Below are 25667 nucleotides of genomic sequence, written 5' to 3'. Positions count from 1 at the left end.
TTAAGAACACAAAGTGTGCTGTTTTGGAAAGGCTTAATAAAGGAAAGTCACTAAACACATAGCCGTCTAATCAAATGTGAATGCGACAACTCTAAACCACTGGCAAGGGACGAGGGTGGTGGCGGTAAGGATTCTGCATTGAGATTGCTTTGCAATGTTTTTAAGCTTCTGCTTCGCTTTAAAGAAGCAGACGCAGGATATCCTAGCTGATGCATCCATCACAGGTATGATGTATGCGAGAAAGACCCATCAGAATTCTACCCAGAAGATCAATACTCAGAAAGCCTTGACCCTACCTCTAAAGACTGGTAAATGAAAATATACTGATATGTTTCAAGTTAAAATGTGTAAGGTATACATGCATCATTTTTAAATGGTTCTCCACTTCAATTGCCTTTTTCAAGTAACAAATGCAGCATAGGAGGCCCCAAATGTATATGAGAAATAAGAGGGCTTTATAATGTAAAGTGAATTGTATGACTCATTTCATATTCAACTCTAAGTTCCTCAGTGGCAGAGAGGAATGTCCCCCAATATCCATTCTCCCCTTACTCCACAGTAATACAATTTGTAAATGGATGCATAGGTGTCCAAAATGAAGAGTATATTTCCCCTCAGCTTGCAGCTAGTATGATCATGCATTTAAGGATGTGCCGATGTGATGTGGTCACTGGAGCTCCATCTGGACCTGAGAACAAGTCACATCTCAGGAGTGGTACAGCAGAAAAGCAGAAGCCACCTGGGTCTCCTATAGCTGTAGAGCAGTTACTGTACCAGCCCGGTCATGCCTACCTTTGTATTTGTATGTGAGAAAGAAGAAACGTCCGTTTTGTTTAAGCCACTGCAACCCTGAGTTTCTGTTGCAACCCCCGACCCCTTTAGAAGCATCTTTCTCCTTGCACTTTTGAGACTCATTGTCAATCATTAGGCACTGCCATTGATGGGAGGGGATGATGGTCACCTTCTACTGAAAACCCACAGGGCCAGGGCAAGAATCCCGGGCCTGGGGGTCAGAAGACTGGAGTTCTGGTAGCATCAATGCCCCTTATCATCAAAGAGAGCTCAGACATGACAAATCACCCAATATACACAGAGGTGGCTTCTCCATTTGTGCATACTAAATTGTTATTAAGTGCGAACAATCACCATGAATAGAACAGAAATAAAAAACATAAACAGAAAGAGAACTGTCAAGAGTTTTATTATTTGGCAGTGAAAACTGCAAACTGCATGATTATTTTTGACAACTAAAAAATAATATAAAGAGCATCTCACTTTATAGCAATATAATAATTTTTTTTAAGTATCAAATTTTTGTTTTATTTTAGTGAGGAAGGTCCCTTAGGAAAATAACCTAAATTGACACAGGAAAAGAAACCTTAAAACAGTGTTTTAAAACAACAACATTGAACCTTGTAATATTTCTCAAGTTTTGCTTGTAATGAAATTACTATGTATCTTTTTTAATTAGGAAAATAATTTGTAAAGGGTGAATTAATTCAAAAGTCACTTTACTGGTCAGTCGTCTTGGCAACTGCTCTCTACTTCATGATGGTGGTGGTGGTAGTGGTGATGCTCTCTCATTTATGACACAGAGAGCACCTGGGAACTGACCTAAAGAAAACAAGAAACCTCTCCAGGCACCATCTTCTCTAGAGAGTTAACACAGTAATCAGCAGAGGCCACCTATTTATTCATCAAGGAAGCCTCTAGAAGATCTGTCTGGCTCCAGTTTATGCTACTCTTGTTAAGGCACTTATTTAAGTTCTTGACGATAACCAACTGCAGCAGGTCACTGCTCTCCAAGAAATTCACAGGCACACGATATTGACTACCGTAGCAGACGTCTGCCCTTAGGATGGCGCATCATTAAAAACTGTTACTAATAGTTAACAATTAAAAAAAAATACTGAATGCAGATACCTTGAACAATGTGTTCTTTTCTTCTTTTCTCCCATGCTTCCAGTTCCTTCCTTGTGGTCTCATACACCTCCTTAAGCCTCACCTTGGCCTACTGGCACATCTGCCCTCAAGTAAAGCCAAAGCACTGGCAGCTCACAAAAGGCAGCTTTCCGAGGCAACTCATTTGCCACCCTAGGTCTAATTTAGACACATGTTCTAGGCTTGGGAGGTGCCTTACACAGGCCTCCGTCATCTGTGCCACCACTGTCAACTTGCCTCTCTCCAAGGCCTTGCTTAGGTTTAATGAAAGTAAACCAAGTATAAAAAATTACATGTTGAACACAGACTCTAAGACTTCAGAAGCAAATCAATACAATATTTAAACTTAAGATCATCTCTATACAGTTATATGTATTTTTAAAAATATATTTTATATGACATAAAATATATTTACATTTTTTTTCAGGACTTCTAATGATTATGGATAATACTTTCATTTTTAAAGTCTTCAGATTATGAGTATATTGACAAGTCATACTAGATCATACTTCCTTGCATAGCATCAGAAAAAGCCCTAAGTAAAAGAAATCAAGTAAATCTCCAAAGCATCAATTAGTGACTTACTTTTTCAACATACTCAAACACCAAGTACAATTTCCCCCTCCGACGAAAGGCTTCCTTCAGCTCCACAATGTTTTCCTGTTTGAGAGTACGAAGCATTTTAAGCTCTCGTAAAGTCGTTTCCTTGACTTCTTCATTTTCTAGAATGTAAACAAATGATGAATAGAGTCAAATTAAAGCCTTCAAACTACTGTTCAAAAAATTCTAAGAACATTAAAAACATACCAGTTTCACTTGCCACTTTGGTACTTCTGCATAGTAAGTCTAAGGATGAACTATTAAGTATTCCATTGTCTTGGATCAGGGATCAAGAATAAGAAACTCAAAGAAGAGAAGACTTATGTGACCAGACTGATTTTCTGCTTATATTTTCTTATACTTCTCATTGCAAAGTGCATGTGTAAAACACAGACTCATAGATATGATATATAAATCCACTGTCATTTTAACTTTAACACTACCTACTGAGGAAGAAGTTTAAAAGGGTAAAGAGGAGTGAACCATATTTACGTGCAGAGAAGCCTCTATGAAGCATCTGTAGCAGCTGACGTTTTAAGTTTGGCCTGAAGCTTTGGCTTAAAAGAGCCTTTGATTCCTCAGGCTGCCATGTGCGTCACCTCACCGAGCAGAGGTCATGTGCCAGGCATCCACAATGCCGCTCCCAGGCAAGCTGCAGGGAATTCTAAGTATCTGATCTTCTCTCAGAACTGCAGCTGCTGTAGGTTCCTGCTGTCTTCCTGTGGCATGTCCACCTGTCCACCCCAGATGGTGTAGCTATACTGGGATGGAGAACTTATGCTTAACCAATACACCCTTCCATATCATCTTCACTCATGATAACCCTCACCCCAGACACGGAGGAAGGACACAAGTCACATTAACTCTAATGGATTAATTAGCTGGGAAGTAGAAAAGGTAGTAAGTATTTCACTTTAAATGAATTTTTATGAGAGCTTTAGATTTAGCTGGGAAATTCCAACTGCCATGTTTACAGATGTATGCACAAGGACACAGGTTCATAATCTCTTATCTGCAATCCCCCAAATCCAAAAATCAGCCTAAAAACTGAATGCTTTTTTCAAAGTTTATGGCAAATCAGTTTAGAGGCAAAACCTGAACTGACATGAGATCGCTTAGTCTGTTTATCCCAAATTGGTATGAATATTCATATATTTTGCTTTAGAAATACTATCTGATGTCAAGGTGCTAGTAACATGCTTATTTCCACTCTAAAATCCAAAGGTTATGAATTCTAAAACACGTTTGGCCCCAAGGTTTTGGGTTAAGGGTCAGAATCCTAGCTTGAGATCTAAGTTCTGTGAACCCCAGGGTCAGGCATGTCTGGAGAGGAAGAAAACGGAATTTGGGGATAAGGGTGAGAAAGATTAAAATGTCTTCTAGGAAGAAATGCTTCCTAAGCAGACACACAAGAGGAAAAAGGCTGAATGGGGCCAAAGAGGGAGGGGAGATTCTAAATGCAGTGCCACGAATACTTCAGATTATTTTCTATCCCAGTCCTTCTCCCAACCCCCATTCAAACTGAGTTTAAAGAAAAGAGGCCATAATAAAAGCAAGGGCTTTGTAGCACCAGAGCACCTGCAACAAACAGGGAACATAAAAAGTCAACACTGTTTTGGGAACTCGTTACACAAGTGATGTATTCTCCCTACTTCAACAAAAGTAGCCTGTTGAAGAACGCTGGAGCACAGATTTAGGAAAGGCCAGGCAGAAATTCTGCCCGCCTGAAGGCAAGAACTAGCAGTAGCAAAGGCAAGAGTGGCACAAGCAGTGAACCAGCCCAGCCCACCTCAGGGGGGTCAACGGAGAACTGGGCACTCACAGGGCCCACCCCACGTGAGGGAAAAAGAGCATGAAGCAGTGGGGGCCACCTGGTAGTAGGGGGAAGGTGTGTGATGTGACTGGGGGCCTTCCCAAAGCCCAGCTGTTCTGCAAGCTGGGGCTGTGCCTCAGCAGTGGTGTGTTGCGACCTCTGGACTTGCTGACGCCCAGGAAATGCTGAAAGTCTTTAGACTTATGAAGAAGGCCAGCCTGCTTTATTGCTCTCCTATCTGAGTTACTCCCAAAGTTGGGGAAATCAAAGTAAAATCCACCTCTAAGACAAAGAATACCACACAGATCTCAATGAGAAGCAAATGTCTTCTGACAAGGAAGCAATTCAACAAGGGGCAAAAACACGGATTCCTTGTGACCTGGTCCTCATCTGCTTTTCTACCCCCATTGTCCTTCCTTTCTTCCCTTCCCTCAGTTAGTCTTTCAATTCCCAGAACAGCCCAAACTTTAGTTTTCAACCTTAGGACCTCTGAACTTGTTCCCTCTACCTAGAACTCTCATTCTACTACAGGACTCTTTTACAGGGCTAGCTCCTTCAGGTCTGGGTGTATACATCACTCCTCATGGCCTTGCCCAGATCACTAACCAAAGCAGGCCTCCATCCCATTATTCCTCACCGGACTACTCTGAACTTCTCTTTCACTGGCCTTCTCACCGTTTTCACTGATGCATTTGCTTGCTTATTGGTTTTAGCATCTGTGTGGCCACCCTGCTTAATCGAGAGCTCCAAGACAGGTCTACGTTCTGCTGTTCAACAACATACCCCCAACCACTTGGGGCTGTACCTGGCAAAGAGGGGACTGATAAACACTTCCTACACAAATGCTTTCACTGGTACCAAGAGAAAATCTTTGCTCACAGGCGGCTATCTCTCATTCCCTTAAGACACAGGAAGCAGCAATGTGACAGCAAATAATAGGCACTTTGCACTCTCAGTTTTGAGTACAGTACTTTCAAAGGACAGCTTCTCAGGCAATAAGACAAACTGAATTTATTTTCCCCTATTCACCTCTGCCCTTGGTTGTCTTCTGCAATATGTGATAATGAAAAATGGAGGCTCCAGAACACTGACAGCACTAAGAGTCAAGAACACATATATATTTAATCATTAAGAACATCCATAAACCATGCTAGAGCTGGGTACAAATAAACGTTGCACCAAAGTCAAAAGTAAATTAAGCTGGTGGTCTGTCTTTTCTAATCAGTTGCTTGGTGAATTCTTGGCTCCCAAAAAGCAAGTGAAAAAAGGGAGATTTATATTATTAGCACTTGTGGTAGTTTCACTTTGCTAACATTTAAAGCCACCTCAGAATGGCCAAAGCAGGATGGTTTTAGTAGAAGGGACACTGGAGTAGAATTTGGGAGAACTAGATTTTGGATCCTCTTAAACCAACGCTGTGACATGTAACTCTGGGAAAGCCACTTAATTTTTCATAAAATAACTAAGCAACTATCCAAAAGCAACAGGATACACATTCTTCTCAAGTGTACACAGAACATTCTCCAGAATAGACCACATACTAGGCCACAAAAAGAGCCTCAGTAAATTCAAAAAGATTGAAATTCTACCAACCAACTTTTCAGACCATAAAGGTATAAAACTAGAAATAAATTGTACAAAGAAAACAAAAAGGCTCACAAACACATGGAGGCTTAACCACATGCTCCTAAATAATCAATGGATCAATGAACAAATTAAAATAGAGATCCAGCAATATATGGAAACAAATGACAACAACAACACAAAGCCCCAACTTCTGTGGGATGCAGCAAAAGCAGTCTTAAGAGGAAAGTATATAGCAATCCAGGCATATTTAAAGAAGGAAGAACAATCCCAAATGAATAGTCTAAAGTCAAAACTATCAAAATTGGAAAAAGAAGAACAAATGAGGCCTAAAGTCAGCAGAAGGAGGGACATAATAAAGATCAGAGAAGAAATAAATAAAATTGAGAAGAATAAAACAATAGAAAAAAATTAATGAAACCAAGAGCTGGTTCTTTGAGAAAATAAACAAAATAGATAAGCCCCAAGCCAGACTTATTAAGACAAAGAGAGAATCAACACACATCAACAGAATCAGAAACAAGAAAGGAAAAATCACGACAGACCCCACAGAAATACAAAGAATTATTAGAGAATACTGTGAAAACCTATATGCTAACAAGCTGGAAAACCTAGAAGAAATGGACAACTTCCTAGAAAAATACAACCTTCCAAGACTGACCAAGGAAGAAACAGAAAATCTAAACAAACCAATTACCAGCAACGAAATTGAAGCAGTAATCAAAAAACTACCAAAGAACAAAACCCCCGGGACAGATGGATTTACCTCAGAATTTTATCAGACATACAGAGAAGATATAATACCCATTCTCCTTAAAGTTTTCCAAAAAATAGAAGAGGAGGGAATACTCCCAAACTCATTCAATGAAACCAACACCACCCTAACACTAAAACCAGGCAAAGACCCCACCAAAAAAGAAAATTACTGACCAATATCCCTGATGAACATAGATGCAAAAACACTCAACAAAATATTAGCAAACTGAATTCAAAAATACATCAAAAGGATCATATACCATGACCAAGTGGGATTCATCTCAGGGATGCAAGGATGGTACAACATTCGAAAATCCATCAACATCATCCACCACATAAACAAAAAGGACAAAAACCACATGATCATCTCCATAGATGCTGAAAAAGCATTCAACTTAATTCAACATCCATTCATGATAAAAACTCTCAACAAAATGAGCATAGAGGGCAAGTACCTCAACATAATAAAGGCCATATATGATAAATCCACAGCCAACATCATACTGAACAGAGAGAAGCTGAGATCGAGAACAAGACAGGGATGCCCACTCTCCCCACTGTTATTTAACATAGTACTGGAGGTCCTAGCCATGGCAATCAGACAAAACAAGGAAATACAAGGAATCCAGATTGGTAAAGAAGAAGTTAAACTGTGACTATTTGCAGATGACATGATATTGTACATAAAAAACCCTAAAGACTCCACTCCAAAACTACTAGAACTAATATTGGAATTCAGCAAAGTTCCAGGATACAAAATTAACACACAGAAATCTGTGGCTTTCCTATACACTAACAATGAACTAATAGAAAAAGAAACACGGAAAACAATTCCATTCACAATGGCATCAAAAAGAATAAAATACCTAGGAATAAACCTAACCAAGGAAGTGAAAGACCTATACCCTGAAAACCACAGGACACTCTTAAGAGAAATTAAAGAAGACACTAACAGATGGAAACTCATCCCATGCTCTTGGCTAGGAAGAATTAATATCGTCAAAATGGCCATCCTGCCCAAAGCAATATACAGATTCAATGCAATCCCTATCAAATTACCAACAGCATTCTTCAATGAACTGGAACAATAGTTCAAAAATTCATATGGAAACACCAAAGACCCCGAATAGCCAAAGCAATCCTGAGAAGGAAAAATAAGTTGGGGGGAATCTCACTCCCCAACTTCAAGCTCTACTACAAAGCCACAGTAATCAAGACAACTTGGTACTGGCACAAGAACAGAGCCACAGACCAGTGCAACAGAATAGAGACTCCAGACATTAACTCAAACATATATGGTCAATTAATATATGATAAAGGAGCCATGGACATACAATGGGGAAATGACAGCCTCTTCAACAGGTGGTGCTGGCAAAACTGGACAGCTACATGTATGAGAATGAAACTGGACCATTGTCTAACCCCATACACAAAAGTAAATTCGAAATGGATCAAAGAACTGAATGTAAGTCATGAAACCATAAAACTCTCAGAAAAAAACATAGGCAAAAATCTCTTGGACATAAACATGAGCGACTTCTTCATGAACATATGTCCCCAGGCAAGGGAAACAAAAGCAAAAATGAAGAAGTGGGACTATATCAAGCTGAAAAGCTCTGTACAGCAAAGGACACCATCAATAGAACAAAAAGGCATCCTACAGTATGGGAGAATATATTCATAAATGACAGATCCGATAAAGGGTTGACATCCAAAATATATAAAGAGCTCACACACTTCAACAAACAAAAAGCAAATAATCCAATTAAAAATGGGCAGAGGAGCTGAACAGACACTTCTCCAAAGGAGAAATTCAGATGGCCAACAGGCACATGAAAAGATGCTCCACATCGCTTGTCATCATGGAAATGCAAATTAAAACCACAATGAGATATCACCTCACACCAGTAAGGATGGCCACCATTCAAAAGACAAACAATGAAAAATGTTGGCAAGGTTGTGGAGAAAGGGGAACCCTCCTATTGTGTTGGTGGGAATGTAAATTAGCTCAACCATTGTAGAAAGCAATATGGAGGTTCCTCAAAAAGCTCAAAATAGAAATACCATATGACCCAGGAATCCCACTTCTAGGAATTTACCCTAAGAATACAGCAGCCCAGTTTGAAAAAGACAGATGCACCCCTATGTTTATCACTGCACTATTTACAATAGCCAAGAAATGGAAGCAACCTAAGTGTCCATCAGTAGATGAATGGATAAAGAAGATGTGGTACATGTACATAATGGAATATTTTTCAGCCATAAGAAGAAAACAAATCCTACCATTTGCATCAACATGGATGGAGCTAGAGGGGATTATGTTCAGTGAAACAAGCCAGGCAGAGAAAGACAAGAACCAAATGATTTCACTCATATGTGGAGTATAAGAACAAAGGAAAAACTGAAGGAACAAAACAGCAGCAGAATCACAGAACCCAAGAATGGACTAACAGTTACCAAAGGGAAAGGGTCTGGGGAGGATGCGTGGGAAGGGAGGGATTAGGGCGGGGAAAAAGAAAGGGGGCCTTACGATTAGCATGTATAATGTGTGTGTGTGGGCACGGGGAGGGCTGTGCAACACAGAGAAGACAAGTAGTGATTCTACAGCATCTTACTATGCTGATGGACAGTGACTGTAATGGGGTTTGTGGGGGGGACTTGGTGAAGGGGGAGCCTAGTAAACATAATGTTCTTCATGTAATTGTAGATTAATGATACAAAAAAAATAATAACTAAGCAACTGACAACCTCCCCCACAACAGCACCCCCCCAAAATCTCATGGCCATTTCCCAATCCAGCAATCTATGATTTCTTTTCATTAAAATTCCCTTGATTATAAGCCTATAAATCTCCCTGAATTTTGGTACTTTATTGTATACACATCATTCTAATTTATACTGACTCTACTTAACAAAGGCTATAGAGAGAAGAGAAATCAATCTTCGAAAAGCTCACAAAAGCACCCCACGTACAGTACCAAAACTACCTTATTTGAGCAGCCTATCTTTTTCAGGAAATGAAGGCTTCTTTCTTTTATTAAAAGTTGAGGTAAGCACTTTGGTACTAGGATTGTTATGAATGGGAACAGCCAGGAAGTGGAGTTATTAATTCTCTAAGTGCACGCAAAATGCACAACCTTCATGACTTGCTACAGCCTATCAGTTCCGTTTCTTTAAGTGCTTTTAGTATTCCTGGCCTACCGTGCGCTTAATGATGAAAATTGTGGCATTAAATGGTCAGATGATGGGGAAAAGAAATGGACTTTCCACTAGCACATGCTCCTCTCCTCAGAGATTCAGAAAATCGCAAAGCTCTTCAGTGAGGCAGCTTTCTACAGGTCGCAGCTCAACCCACTGAAGGGAGCACAAAATCCCTGCCTTCCAGGTGAAACAGTGCTGTGGATCCTCCATGTAGGTGAGGCTCCTCCAGTTTACAAACTAAGAAACCAAGTCTATAGAGAGTAACTTTCTCAGGGCGAGTGAGGGAATGTCATACGGAGTAGAACACAGGGACACAGGCAGCATGGTGTAAGGCAGTGAGCGAGCCGTGGAGGGTAGGCTGGAACACCCAGGTTCAGGATCGGCTACTTCTAGGCTGAGGGGTGAAGCAACATGGTACAGGAGGAAGAAAAACTCAGTGAACACCCTGGGGCCTGCATCTCAGTCTCAGTTAATCACATACTAGCTGTGAAGCTCTGAGGCTGGGGTTCCTAGGCTGTAAGCTGGAGTTGGGGTTCTACCAGATGATTCTGAAGGTCCTTGCAGCTCTAAGAGCTGGTTACTTCCGATTCCTGCATATGTGCATGCTGATGGACCTGGTCACCAGTCATCACTGAGGGTGTTCAGCTTAGTATAGGCAGCAACTCTGATAATGTTGTATAAATTCTAGAGTGATGGCTAAAAGGCAGGGTAGGAAAAGGTTGTTAAGTAAAAAAACAAACAGAAAACTAACCTGTTTCTAAGCTTGCCAGCAAAGCAAGTTAACACACTTAAAAATCAAGAAGGGAGATTCAATAAAGTAAATGAAAACAATTTTTAAGAAGAAAAGTCACAAGAGCAAATGAAACACAAAGTAAGTAATGAAAAGAGAAAACTCTAAAGATGAGCAGAAACTCTATTGTAACTCTATTTTTAAAGAACTGTGGGCTTGGAAAAGAAATCCAGAAATAGCTGTAACCTACTTTATGAAATCACAAACCTGACATTCTTGTACAGCCAAAGAAAACTCCAAAGACGGACCTTAAAGCAGGTACAATGGGGAAAAAAACTCAACCCATCCTTTTACAAAACCCTAAAGGTGCCATGTTTGAGTCAGTTCACCCTGACTGAAGTAGGAACATCAACAGGAGAGTAACACGGCCAGCGGTGGGTTGAAGGGCGTTGCAGCTGCCTGTACACCAAAGGGAAGAACCTTTCCATCTCCACGGATGAAGGCCGGGTAAGGCAAAATGGAAATGTGTTCAACTGTGAAAGGTGCAAATGTTCACCAAATCCTTGAAGAGTCCCTGAAGTTTGAAACAGATCCATTTTGGACATTAAAAGGAAGTATGGTGAAATCATGACTAGCCAGAATGTTTAAGCTTAGTTAACTGAATTCTCTGTTTAACCAAGGGTTGAAAAGTTTGTTTCAAGGCCTCTCTTACAGGGAACCTAACAGGTTCTTAAATTTAAGAACCAAAGATTATGAACTCTAGTTTTGTACCACTATACAAAATAAGAATCTGAGTTCTCTGGATCTAGAGATCAGGATAGAGCTTTCTAGTGTTTGGGTAAAAATAAAGATGAAACAAACTGGAGAAAAGAATAAATGACTGGGAAAATCAACCAATGAAAGATAATAGAAGCATGTTAAAAAAAAAAGAATAAATGATCAATTAAATACTTCCTCATAATTACAAAGAAGAAAAATGTCCATTCCAAGAAAAAAATATATATATATCTACAGGAAACAGAAGCAGCAGCAGGATATGAATTGCAAGCAATTTTGTTTGATATAAAAGCAGAGAGACAACCTAAATTCCATCTTAACCATGGACTGCTGCACAGCTCCCTAAGAGTCAGCCTCCTTTCCGTGCACTGAGGCCCACTGACAAACTGGGAGGATCCTTCCTCACTCCATCACCTGTACGTTCAGGGAAAGACTGAAAAGTCCAAAGAAGCAAAAGGTGTTGTCACATCAGAAGATCCAAATGTATGTCAAATTAATTCTAGACCACAGACTTCCTCAAGTAAAGGTTGAACAAAGCTTTTAATTCTTGCTGGTCCAAAGCTATCTAGTCTAAATCAGTGCTCTTGGATTATTCAGTAAACTGAAGACAGACACTTGTACGTGTGTGTGCATGAGAGATTATCACCTGAACACCAAATCTCATTGTACAAAATTGGAGTTATAAGAAGGGCAGGAGAATTGGGCTAAATTATCATTATAAATAGTCTGAGAAGTACCCGTTAATTAAATAATATCTTTTTTGGTATGGTGTCATTTTTCTCTTCTCTGAAAAACCAAATACCAAGCAGAGCTAATTCTATGACATCTTCTGGTTGGTTAGGTGTTTATCAATATTTTTCTATGCAAACTTACATGAAGAAACAAACTTATAATATGATCATTCAGAGTATCATTAAGAATTCATTATGTGAGGCTCCACATTTATGATGATGTATAAAAAAAAACAAAAAGTCATCAAAGCAAGAAAATATTAACTAATGAAATGACCTCAGATTTAAAAAAATGTCATCGCTCAAACACTGCTCCCTTTTAACAGGAGTTTTTATCCCCACCCAGTGTCAAAGTCTTTCAGGGAGAATCATAGGCAGACACTGATTAGTAATCTGACAGTTATACAATAAAACCTGGCAAGGATGAAGAAAGACAGGAACACACAAAAATGAAGAGAAAACTGACAAAGCCTTTTCTGTTTTTTTTTAACAACCCTCTTTTTATTTTGAAGGTCATTCACTGACCTAGCCTACAATTTTATAGTAAAAATTGTCCCTCCTCCCCAAAACACTTGATTCTTTCCTCTAAGTAGTACAAGGTTGCTATTATAACCTAAATTGTGTTAACTATAAAATAAACTTATTTTCATAATTTTAGTTTCATTTTCCCAATTTATAGTCCCAACCTAACCTTTTATTTACTATGAAATTTTGGTTCCCATTTAAAAAAGTGATCTGTTTCTTATCCTGGGATAATAAGGACTTCTTGAACTAAATAGTTGTCTACCTTAAAATGTAGTTTCAAAATCCACTTTATACAAATCTGTGGATATATATGAATTTAACAGGAAAATAGGACATTATCATAATATTTTAAAGTTCACAGACAGTAATATATATTCTCATAAAAGAGCCCTTAATATCATCAGTGTTAGAATACTTGATTAGCTTGAACTTGGGTCAGATCAAGTTCAGATCCTATTTCAGTTTAACAATGTTTTTACAGAATTATTTTATTATCTTCAAAATGATTTTTAAACTTGGGTTTATAAAAGTGACTCCCATACTATGAAAAGAATACTTTCAGAGGAACTAATAAAAGAGATTAATGAGACCTATGTGACAAAAAGGGCAGTATTATCACGAAACTCCATTTTTTATTATCATTGGCCTGGCTGAAACTTAAGATACACTGATTCAGAATTAAGTGGTTTATATAGGGGTTGAATAGGCATCCTCAACTGTACTAGACTATCTATGTGCACTTCATACTCTTAAAGGGTTGTTCACCACACACAAGCTCCCTTACTTTCCATTAAGCAAAATAACTACTCTGTCAGGAGGAAAAGGGTAAAGGCAGAAAAGAGAGTACAAGATCTCCCAGGCAGAACTGGAGAACTAGGAAAGTGTGCTAGAACAGGGTTGGAACTAAGAAGTTACAAATAATTGGATTTGTCTTCAGATTCTATCACAGAAATGTTTAGGAAGTGTCCCTCTAGAAGTATGTTTAGGCGTACCTACAAAGGTGCCCATGTGTAAGGTGGGTGGGTGAGAAGGCTGCATGCCTGTGAGGTATGGTCACTGGTCTGCCCGGCAGAGATGAGGGCAGAGTGGATTCACGTCTTGTCAGTTCAGTAAAAATAAGGGTTGACCGAATGTTTCCTATAATGTCTGGACTACTTACACATTCTCAGAACTGGAGAAGCTTCCTGAAAGCACCCATACCTGATTTACCTTTACAGCTTTTATAGTACCTAGGCTCAGTGCTCAATGAGTTTCAACAGATACACTATTGACTGCCACTCTGGAGGTATCATAACACAGGTACAATTATATCATTTAACTGAAGCTAAGAATTGATATGCATAGGATAGAGATTGTGAAGCATATGGTACTAAGTTTTTTTTAAAAGCTGGCACACATGGCTTTGACTATAATCCTTTTCAAAAATTTGATGACAATTATTTTTGGTGGTAACTGATGCTTGACAATGTGTCTTACAAGATGAATGCACAGCCAGAAGTCTTCACACACATGTGAAGGTTATGCTTTGATCTACTGTTGCAATCAGTCTTTTTAGTAGATCACCATTCGTCTCTTGGGCACCTGTGGTTAGCCCACAGCCAGTGCTCCAAGAGCTCATTTCCAATGGTCTCATAGTGGGTTGACCTGGGGCTATTGCCTCCATCAGACTACAGGTACATCATTTGAAGAGGGGTTTTTATTTTGTTTTGTTTAAAAGAACAAGTTAAGAGCATTTTTATGGCCTTCCCTTCAAGGCTGCTGAGACAATGGCTGCTTAAGTTCCCAGTTGAGGAGCATGCAGCTCTGCATCAGGAGCTCAGCACATCAGAGTTACATCAAACACCACTCACTCTACCCCAGGACTCTGTTAGTGAGCCCTTTTTGTTATTTATGTTTGCTAGGTCTCTAAGGTAAGGGTGATGACATTGTTCACAAATACAGAGGCTGGTGTCTTACAGTATTTAGTCAACGTGTGCTGATGAAGGTAGGCTACGACTGCTCCTGTCATCCTTCCAATTAGACATGAAGATTGATGCTATGCTGGTGCCTCTCGCCCCTTCTCCCCTGGAGCACTATTCTACAAATGGCACGTTGTGACTCGGGAGTGGTAAAATCAATGTATCTGATGCCACAATAGGCATTTACATGAATTTATATGAGCAGGAAAGAACAGAAGATGGAGAACCACACATTAGTAAAATAAAGTAGTTTTGTGACACTTTTACTTCGGTTATATATAGTGTATTATGTAGTGGATATTGGGTTAGGATGTAAAAAATATATCTACTGTGGGTCTCTGTAAAAAATAAAAGATTGGAAAAATGCTGCCTAGAGCTTCTTAAAAGCCATGCATACCTTTGTCATCAGCTTTTCTACTTGGCTATCTTTGGATGGTCAACAGCCGAGATATACAATGCAATGAACCACTGAAATGCTTTATTTGTATTTCATACAGTACCTTTTTTTGTATACTTTTTCTTTAAATGCTTTATTTTAAACTTTCTTGCCCAGCATAGGGCAATTTTCTTTTTGTATCATTATCTACAGTTACAGAAAGAACATTATGTTTACTAGGTTCCCCCCTTCACCAAGTCCCCCCCACATACCCCTTCACAGTCACTGTCCATCTGCATAGTAAGATGCTGTAAAATCACTACTTGTCTTCTCCGTGTTGCACAGCCCTATACATGCTAATTGTAGTGCAGCATAGGGCAATTTTAATACTCCATTTGAAATGGAATATTGTGACCAAGTCATCCAAGTATTGTGTTTCTTCTTGAAAAGCCTCTATTCTCCCAATGAGTTACTCTAAATATAAATCACTCTCTCGATATCATCTATATGCCACTTACCCTTGCATTTCTGACTGACTAGGAACTAGAGATTATAGTAACCAATAACAAAGTCTTTCACACAGAACTCACTACTTGTCCGCAGTATTTATTTCAAATTAGTTTTCTCATTTTATTAATACTTAGCAACAGTGTAAATAGCATGCCTTCTATCCAGCATCCGACGGAACACTTCAAATATTGACTGTACCTTAAAATACAAGATGAATTTTCTAATATCATAAGATTTGAAAAGATTCACACAACAGCTAAATATTTCAAAGTAAAGCATGATAATAATAAGCTATATTTACTTTCTGAGTTTGACTTTAAAATCTCATGAACAAACAAGTCTAATCAACTAGATCCCATCTCTTCCATATTCTATTCACAAAAACTAAATACAGAGAAGAAAAAATTATATATACATATATATACCTTCACTGTCCTTGAATTTCTTGATTGCCACAATTTCATGCGTTTCCTGCAAAGGAAAAAAGGCAGAAAGTCAGTCATTCTCCAGTGTTTTTCAAAAGGAAATCCCAGTTGTCTCAGGTATATTCTGGGACAGAGCAGCAAGAAGCCAGAGAATAAGTAAATATTTCTTTACAGGTGTATGTACACATCAAAACACATCAAGCTGAACACTAAGATTCAAGCATTTTATGTATGTGCCTCATTTAAAAAAAACACAAAAACCTAGATCCTCCTCTTCCCCAGCCCCTCATTTTTTGGTTCCAAAATCCTCTTTTTTACCACACTGCAGGCCTTGTCAGGAAGGAAAAGGAGAAGAGGGAGAGGTGAAGGACCAAGAGCAGAGACAGTGAGAATCCATGGATAAACCAGGGTGGCAATGTCCTGAGGCTACCCAAGGGGCCAGGAGGCCTGACAACATACCGCCATCTGTACTTCGCACTGAAACTAAGGCACACATTTCACTTGGGCTTCTAAGACCAGAGAAAAGGCTTCTACAATACTTGGTAGTTGCTGGTAGCAGAATACCTCTTCCAAGTGTCCTCCCTTGACTTACCTTTTCCTAACAAAACTAGTTGTTCAAGAGCACTTCCCTATTTTGAATCCAAAGTGGTATACTACACATTTGCCACCGCTACCAATCACCACCTCCCCTGCCCTAATTATTTAGCTCTCCTCAACTAACGGAAGGAATGTGTGCACAGAACCCTACTTTCAAATGACACATCACAAATATTTTTTCTTTTTTGGTTGGAGGAGAAGAAAATAAGGGCTGGAAAGAAAACGGAAATGCTAAGAACTAAGTACCACTAGGCTAAATAACTCGTGTCTAAATTCTGGTCTATAAAAGGAATAAAAAAGCTTTTGATAAAATAATACATAGATTCTTCAAAGCCAACATGTCTTATAGAAAGGTCTTCTGAATGACCCAGTCTGCTCTTTTCTACTCTAAATGGCTACACTTTAAGATCTGCAGGCGCAAATCTTTTTATAGAAGATTGTCCCCGCATCAAAACAAAGGCTTAAAGAATGGACACAATACCAGGCAATAACCAATAGGGTACAGATCATTAACTTAATAAAAATACACGCTTTTCTTTCATTCTTTACAAAAGCAAAGGGGATCACGAAAGCAGAAAAAGAAAAGAAAAAAGTAACCATTTTAATCATTACGCTGAAAGCCAAACCCTGAGTCATAACTATGTGTATAAATCAAATGCTTTCTGCTTCCCATCCGCCTGTTAAAGAAAAAACAAGCTTTCATATTTGTGTTATAGGAAAAAATTTTATCTGAAAGTGCTAGAGGCTACTGAGGAAAAAGATGCTTCTTCAAGGTACTATGTTTTTGTTTTTAATGGGGGAACAGATAGAACTGCAGAGTGCTGACAGCTTTTGAGACACAATTTCTTTGTACTCAGCCTTCCAGTTTCTTTCTGATATTTTAAGTGTTTCATCATCGGGAAGAACAACTGCATATTCAAAGTGATGCGGTGGGGGTGGGGGGGCAGCTAGAATTTAGTGTAGGTAGTGCTAGGTAACTCACTTCCTACACTGATAGCACTGTCTTACCCAGCTCCTTTTCAAATAGCCCTAGCTAGCCACCTCCCTAGCAGCACAAGGGGAAGAACAAACCCTATCAGGAAACTGCTCACAGCACAAAGAAAAGGGCGCCGTGATACACTCCTTCGATGAGAGTAAAACTGCTCACACTGCATCCGAGAGCTGTTCTGGGTTGCATTTCTTTTTTTTTTTACTTGAAATATCATTGATATACAATCTTATATTGGTTTCGAATACACAACATAGTGGTTCAACAGATACCCACATTATTAAATCCTCACCCCTACTCTATTAGTGTGGTTACTATCTTGTCAACACAAATGTTACAGAATCATCGGCTATATTCTCCATGCTGTACTAATATTCCTGTGACCAACTTATATTATGGAGATTTTTTATCCCCCTCCCCTCAACCACTCCCCCATGGTAACCACTAGTCACTTCTCAGTGTCAATGAGTCTACTGCTATTTTGTTCATTCTGTTGTTCTGATTCTTGATGTTTTGTTTTTAGATTCCACAAATAAGTGAAATCATTTGGTACTTGTCCTTTTCTGCCTGGCTTATTTCACTAAGCATAATTCCCTCTAGGTCCATCCACATTATTGCAAATGGCAGGACTTATTTTATGGCTGGGTAATATTCCACTGTGTATATGTACATCATCTTTATGTTCCAGGTTGTATTTCATCCTATGTTGCACTCTAAACAGAGTCCCATGCACATTTTTTTATTCCATCCTAAGTATTAACTTTATCTCACTTTATAAAAGGTCCTGCTTAGTTCAAACTTGCCCACTGATATGACAACAAGGGCAGAACGAGGCACCTGAGACTGATACGAATTCCTGGCAAACACTCTTCTCACTGGCTGGCTGGTCTGAGGTTGATCACCTGGTCTGAGGTTGATCCTCAGTTGTCTGAGAAAGCTGTTTGCTGAGCCCACTCTTTCTGGCACATCCTGCTCCCATGACTACATTCACCTCATCTTACCAAGGGGTGGGTGGAGGGGGTCTGTGAATCCTAGGATGCAACATGCTGCTTCCAATCCTTCTCTATTTCTTGCCTTACTGTATTTGGGGAATTTAGTCTCTGAAAAGATCTGGCACTACAGGTGCTGACGTGGGCTAGTAGAGAACTCCAGCTCCCACGGGGCCAAATGACAGTTACCCTCATGAGATGGCTGCCCGTTTCTAGCCCCTGGGGCCATGGCTCCAAGCTTTGCCCTACTCCCTTTGGACAGTTTGCCCTATCCCAGTTCAGAAAGTAGAATACATAGCATGGTGTTCAAGGCTGCATTTTTCGGTCCATCTCCCTGCACCTTGCCAATGATCTAAGGTCAACATTTAATGTATCAATTTACAGAACTTCATGAGTTTTTGTTTTTAAATATCTTCATGGTATTTAACGGAGAGGGAGGGGGTGATACACCAACTTTTATTACTTATACTACCACCACCCTGGATGCTACACATAATACAGGTGTAGACAAAGAATAAAAATATACGAAAAATAACTCGGAAGGACTGTGTTTTAAATTCAATTTATTCACAAAAGCATTGCCCCCACAATGTCTGCAACAGAATGTTACCAGCTGTAGGGAGCATGACAGGCATAATTTGCTACTTGTTTCAGAGTCTTACTTTGTTTAAACAATGAGCTAGTTAAAAGCTGCTGTTTTAAACAACAAAGGATGTGATAAAATATATAAGTAAACCATTAATGGTAATTCCATATCACACCCTTAATTTTGCCTCAAAACTGGAATTATACTACCTTGGAATGCAAATAGATAGAGGTTCCTGAATTTACTGCTATCTCAATGAGTGAACAAGCTATCTAGGCATTTAACATTTTCTAGAATAATCTCCTCAGCTAAAAGAAAATTAGAAAGCACATGAAAAATAAATTTTATGAGTAGTGACAAATTGAAAAAACCTGACGGGCCTATGTTTCGTCCACTATCTCAAGATTTCCACCCCATACAAATCATGCCTCAATCACCAAACAACCTTACTGGACACAGAATTGTAACCAAAATTCACTCCTGCTACTGACTGTTTAAAGCTCATGAGTCATTGGTTTATTCCAGAATCAACTGTCCCTTCTGAAGATGTTAGTAAAGCAACTAATCAATATTAACAATCATAAAATGTACTGAATTATTTTAAATGCAGCCATATAGCTTGATTTATTTATGTTCTGGAACAAGGAATTCTCTAAACCAATCATACTATATGAGGAAGTAGCAGGAGCCACTATTTTAAATATTTTGCTCTGTTATTTAAAATATCCAACATACATTATGAAACAGAACAGAAAAAATATTGACTTTATTGTACTCCAGTATTCACGGATTAAACCATTCCAAAGGTTATATTATACTCTACAATTCATTCTCTAATTACCCTCTGAGGAAGCCCTTCCTTGGGAGAAATTCTTTACTTCTTCATCCAAATAGCAGGAAACACAACTTGACAGCTAACGCATTTTACAATATTTCAATCGCATTTTGTATGCAAATATCCCAACTGTCTGCGTGTTTTCGCACACTGACACGCTCCTTTAGCTAAAGCAAAACCCTGCACAGACACTATTACCTTAAGGACCGATATGGTACCTGAAAAAGGAGGCTTTATTTTAGATTATTAATTTTAAATACTTTTGTGCCAGGCCCTGTGCTAAGCGCTTCTCATATATTATCTCGTTTAATCCTCAAATCAACACTCTGAGGTGAATCTTACCATCATACTCATTTTAACAGATGAGGATATACTGAGTTTTAATGAGGTTATTTAATTTCCCCAAGATTACATAGCTAAAATTTTAAACCCAGGGAAGACAGGTTCTGGAGGCCATTTCTCATCCAAGGCCCTACTATCCTGCCTTTGCAAGCCATGTACATAAGCTTTGTTGTTAAAAAGGATATATTCTGAAACACCTATATGCATACCACCAGAGAGGCCATCATTATTTCTAAGTTCTTCTAAAAAATGTATTTAGCACCAACAAAAATTTTCAAATAATTTTCTAATAATGTCTGCTATAATATTTATAGACCTAAAAGTATGTGCAAATATTTCATTATTTTCATCTCTATCTTTGTTCTTATTTCACAGAAACCTTCTAAAATAACTTTGACAACTAAAGTTATTTTTACACTATAAACAAAACTATAAAATGTGAGTAAATTCAAGCATGGCACACATTCCACTTAGATACAATGGAGCAAATATGTGTTTGCCAACTACATTAGAAACACAAAATATAACCCAAGATATGCAGTGATAAGAACTGTACAGTTTTCCAAGAAATCCCTTAGAAATGTTTACTTCTGTAATTTATTTACTACTTATAAACTACCACAGTTTGCCAATACTGAAAGTTAGACTAACTAAATTTAAGTATTTCAGACCAAATCAACAAGGAAAACAAACTATAGCAAAGAAGAGGAGCATTTCAGTCAGTCAGCTCAGAAGTGTCTACTGGGCCCCTGCTTTGTGTGAGGTTTTATGCGACATCCTAGGTTTGACATGGGTGAGTAAATGAAGTATCTCACATACATAGAAGCTTATACCCTGGTGTGTGTATCAGTGCATGACAATAAGTTAACATTCCTGACAGATGTTAAAATGTGCAATAATGTTACATGATATGCCACAGGAGTTCAAACAAGTTGATTGTGTAAAGATACAGAAAAATTGTATAGCCTTCTCAGATTTGAGTTGATAGTATCTTGGTTTATTTGCTTCTGATCTCTTTCTGAAATGTAAAATGTCATAAATATATCTTCATTCATTCTCATTCCTTCTCTCCTGAGAGGTTGCTTTTATCCTGAAGTTGGTAGTACTGTTTCCACGCACATTTTTATTACTACAAGTGTATTTATCCATAAGCCACTTTACAACTGTTTTGCATACTGAGAATCATGTGACTGGCGTATTATTGTCTTTATCTTTTTGTAATAGCCTTTTGTTTGTAAGCACTACAGTGTATATCTGAGATTTAAAAATAAATCTAGTTCAGTGGCTCTCAACTGGGGATGACTGTGCCCCCAGGGGACACCTGGCAATGTCTGGAGACACTTCAGGCTTTTACAATGCGGTAGGGGGCTTGTGGCATCTAATGGGTAGAGACCAGGCATGGCAAACATCCCACAGTGCAAAGGACAGTCCCTAGGACAAAGAATTACCTGGCCCCCAGTGTCAAAAGTGCTGATGTTGAGAAACCCTGCTCTGATTTAGTCATTTAAACTGTTTTGTGGTATTCCATTGTAAACACTCCTCTTTAAAAGAGAGGCTACTTGTTGACATCAGGTAAGTCTTTTGAAAGACTATTATACTGTGAAAAGAAATTTTAGTTGAAAATGAAGTGATTAAAAGACTAATTCTTCACAAATTATTAAAGCTATTCAACAGAGCACTAAATAGTCTACATATAGCTCACTGTCATAAAGCCATTACTTCTATAGTTAACTTCTGTAATACGGCTCTAATCATTAAACATTACATGATCAGACATACCAAAAGATACATAAAAAAAAAAAATATATATATATATATATTTTTTATTGAAGGGTAGTTGACACACAGTATTACATTACATTAGTTTCAGGTGTACAACACAGTGATTCAACATTTATATACATGATAATTCTAGGTACCAGCTATCACCATACCAAGTTGTTACAATATTTTGACTATATTCCTTATGCTATACATTACATCCCGGTTACTTATTTATTTATAAAAAATATATTACTTACTTTTTTAATTAAAAATTTAGCAATGTTTTCATTTGGCCAAAAACAGTTTAGCAGAGTCACACAAAGTCTACACCAAGAGCTAGCAAACTTGTTAAAAAGGTCCTCATTATGGGGATACTATCACAGGAAATTTGGTAAACTGCAAATTGTTCATAATTTGTGTGCTAAGAGTACTTCAAGAAAACTCTTACATTTTAGAAAGCTTTACAAGGAAAACTCATAATGAATTTACTTCATGCTCAGTCTCTAAAAAGAAGACAGTCTTATGAAAATATTAACACATGTTCAAGAACGTGAGAGCATGAAGTCCAAGAAGGAAGATGGGGGAAGTAAGGTCTTAGAAAGACTCACACCTAAAAGAACTGCTTTCAAGCCAAGTTAGTAATAAAATTATTTCATAACAAAATCTATTTTCTCATTTATTTCCTCCGAAACATCAAATTCCTTCAGACCTCCTCTGGGCTGATCTGTCCTCAGTAAATATTTATTGAGATGTAAAATGAGAGTAAATGAGTGTAAAATATTTAGACAAAACATTTAACCATTCCCTCATCTACTGCTCTGATCCTGGTCCTGTCTCCTGTCCCCACAGCTCAGTGAACACTAGCCAGAAATTTAAGACCACTTTTGTTATCTCCCCTTCTGCACCCCTAAATCCATCTTCATGCTGTTGGACTTTTCAAATTGATCCACTGTTCCCTACCTAACACTCCCATCCCAGTTTGAGCCCTGGACATTCCCATCTGGAGTACTGCCTAGCCTGCTGACCCTTCTAATGTGTCCTCCACTCAGCAACCAAGCCCTTCAGAAATCTGATTTTGCTGCCCCACCACTCCCCTTAAAACTCTCCCCGAACTCCCCTGCCCTAAGGACTCTATCATAGCCCATTCATGTGGCTCACATGGCCCACAAGGTCCACCCAGGGACCACTGGGACGCCCTCCAGCTTCCTCTCCCCTGGCCTTCCTTGCTTGCTGAGCGCCCCTGCCATCCTCACACAATCTCACCTGCTATAGTTCACTTTGCTCCTGAAAGCCTTCCTCCGTCGCCCCACTCAACCCTACAACCCCTCGCTTCGCTTCAATCCTCACTTCCTCAGGGAAGCCTTCCCAACAGTCCTGTGACTAGGCTGGAAGCTCCATATGCCTTCTAAGCAGAACTACTTCGAAATTTTTATTAAAGTGAGACCTTCACACATTTATGTGACCACTTGATAAAGGTTTGACTCTACTGTTCGACTGCAAGCATGTGTGTGAGAAATAAATGTATGACTGATCCAAAAGTGTGGTAAGCAAGAGAGGGGGAGATCCAGTGTAAAGGTCTCACTACACAGCATCGCCAATTCAAAACTTACACCCTGCCAGACCAGGTCATCCTTTCTGCACATCATTTACTAATTCTACTACAGCTTAACAGAGAGAAACACCTTTCCCTGCCATAGTTTTAAAAAGATGACATTCCTCAGTATATAAGGAGTTTAAAAAAAAAAACACAGAATACAAATATACACATGCAAGTTTTTTTAAAGTATAAAATATCCATAAAAGACATATTAAGATAGGTCTGTTTGCCTCTAAAGTCTCAAAAAATGAAGATAATGAAAGAAACATAAGCTCCTTCAAAACTTCACCTGGTCCTCTCCAGAGGTCTTTTATTAGACAAAAATTTAAATAAGCTCTAAAAATTCTGAAGGAATTATACTGTCTTGATTAAAAACCTCTTTTACTACTTGGCCACTCTGGCCTCCTGCAACTCTGAAAAATACAGCGCAAAACTGTTATTTCTTTCTGTTAAAATTTTCTTCCACAGCATATACTATCAAGTGCTTGCAGTTACTAGGTTGCCAATATTTATCAAGTTATATAAGGAGGCTTACTAAATTAAAAAAATTATTATTGATTGATTTCTCTCCTGAAGCAATAGAATAAAGATGGTTCTCCTTCACTTTCACCTCCATTCCATTCTGTGACAAAAGTAGTAAGATTTCCTCTAGCCCGGCAAAACGTAACATGAAAACAGAGATGTCACATAACTAACATTTGTGCAGTGTGAGACATTCCCAATGACAGAAAAAGTCCCAACTTGGGAACTGTCTAATACTTGCGTTGCTTGCAGTACTGTAGAGGAACGCGGTCGCCAAATCCTCAGTGCCAATATGCTACAAACATCCAGGCACTTTGTATTAGCAGTGCTTTAGAAAAATGAAGAGAAAGGAGTAAGGCTCGGACTGACGTGGAACAGGAAGAAGGGAAGGGCCTCTAGAGGTGAGATACAAGACCATGAGCCTGGTGGGAAGAGAAAATCAAAGCGAGAGGCTCTCGGGAAAATGTAAGCCACATTCTTAAGGCAGCCACTGGAATTCCACAGCTGAGACTTGAACTATTTTCATTTGAACATAAAAGTAAACATATCCAGTAAGGCTGTGAGACTTGGGGCTACCTAGATGGCTGACATTTGGGTGCCACAAATGTAAGAATAAAGAACATAAAAGTCTAGGAATATTGAGTTGTGAAATGCAAACAAACCCCCACACAGAGCAAGCCTCTGTAAGTACTTCTAAAATGGCTCAGTGTTAACTGCTAGTGGATCAGTATCAACCTGAAAGGACACTGGCTGATAATGTCAGAGGATATAACCATGATGGACTAAGGAAACTAGCTTGTACAGAACTGTACACTTAAAACGGTACATTTTATAGTAATGTAAGAAGGTACATTCTTATATGTAAATTATACTTCAACAAAGCTGGTTTAAAATGATGCAAAACTAATTCACCTCATAGTTATAGACCAATATAAATTTACTACCCTATGTTAATATTATAAATTAGGTAATTAACAAAATGTTCAAAAATGTAGTTAACGAGATGAAAAATGTGACATGCAAAGAACAATTTTCACTGATCCCTCTGACAGAGCAAATAGCAACTCTTTTCAATAGAAAGAGACGGGAGAACTTTAAAAAAATTTTAGCTCTGTATTTCTAAATCATATGAAATTCTAGATTACTTTTCAAATAACCCACACTTTCAGACATCATATACAGATGCTGTCAAACCACCATGTGTACATCAAACTCAGACTGTGTTATGTCAGCAAATGAATGGAAATTTCAAAATGTACATGGTATGATGCCTGCCAGACAGCATTTCAGCTTGGTAATATCAACCATCATGTCTGTACTGCAATTATTGCACAATTGTGTTACAATTTTATTTCATTTTGACCTTATTTTATAACAATGAGATAATGAGAAAATGAAAATTCCACTTCTAGCGATCAAATAATTGAGACAAAGACAGCATTAGTTAGGCATGCCAAATGCAATCTACAACCTCAATCAGATAATCATTGGACTTAAGCTGTGTTCAACAGTGAGCAAAG

At 38.6% G+C, this 25667-nt stretch overlaps 1 protein-coding gene across 4 annotated transcripts in view; it reads right to left on the bottom strand.

Moving 5' to 3' along the window:
• Positions 1–25667, bottom strand: part of CDKL5 (cyclin dependent kinase like 5) — a 133169-nt gene that overhangs the window by 49033 nt on the left and 58469 nt on the right. For 2 of the 4 annotated variants that reach the window (XM_057496124.1, XM_057496122.1), the window contains 2 exons: positions 15928–15973; positions 2527–2663 (listed from right to left, as the gene is read on the bottom strand). In XM_057496124.1, coding sequence (XP_057352107.1) covers positions 2527–2663; positions 15928–15973 — 183 coding nt within the window. Of the gene's footprint in view, positions 1–2526; positions 2664–13650; positions 15147–15927; positions 15974–25667 lie in introns of those variants that run through there. The other 2 variants (XM_036912877.2, XM_057496123.1) reach the window with 2 other exon arrangements.

The sequence above is a fragment of the Manis pentadactyla genome, chromosome X (assembly GCF_030020395.1).
Source record: "Manis pentadactyla isolate mManPen7 chromosome X, mManPen7.hap1, whole genome shotgun sequence".
NCBI classification, from domain to species: Eukaryota; Metazoa; Chordata; class Mammalia; order Pholidota; family Manidae; genus Manis; species Manis pentadactyla.
This window is presented reverse-complemented; position numbering and strand designations above follow the sequence as displayed.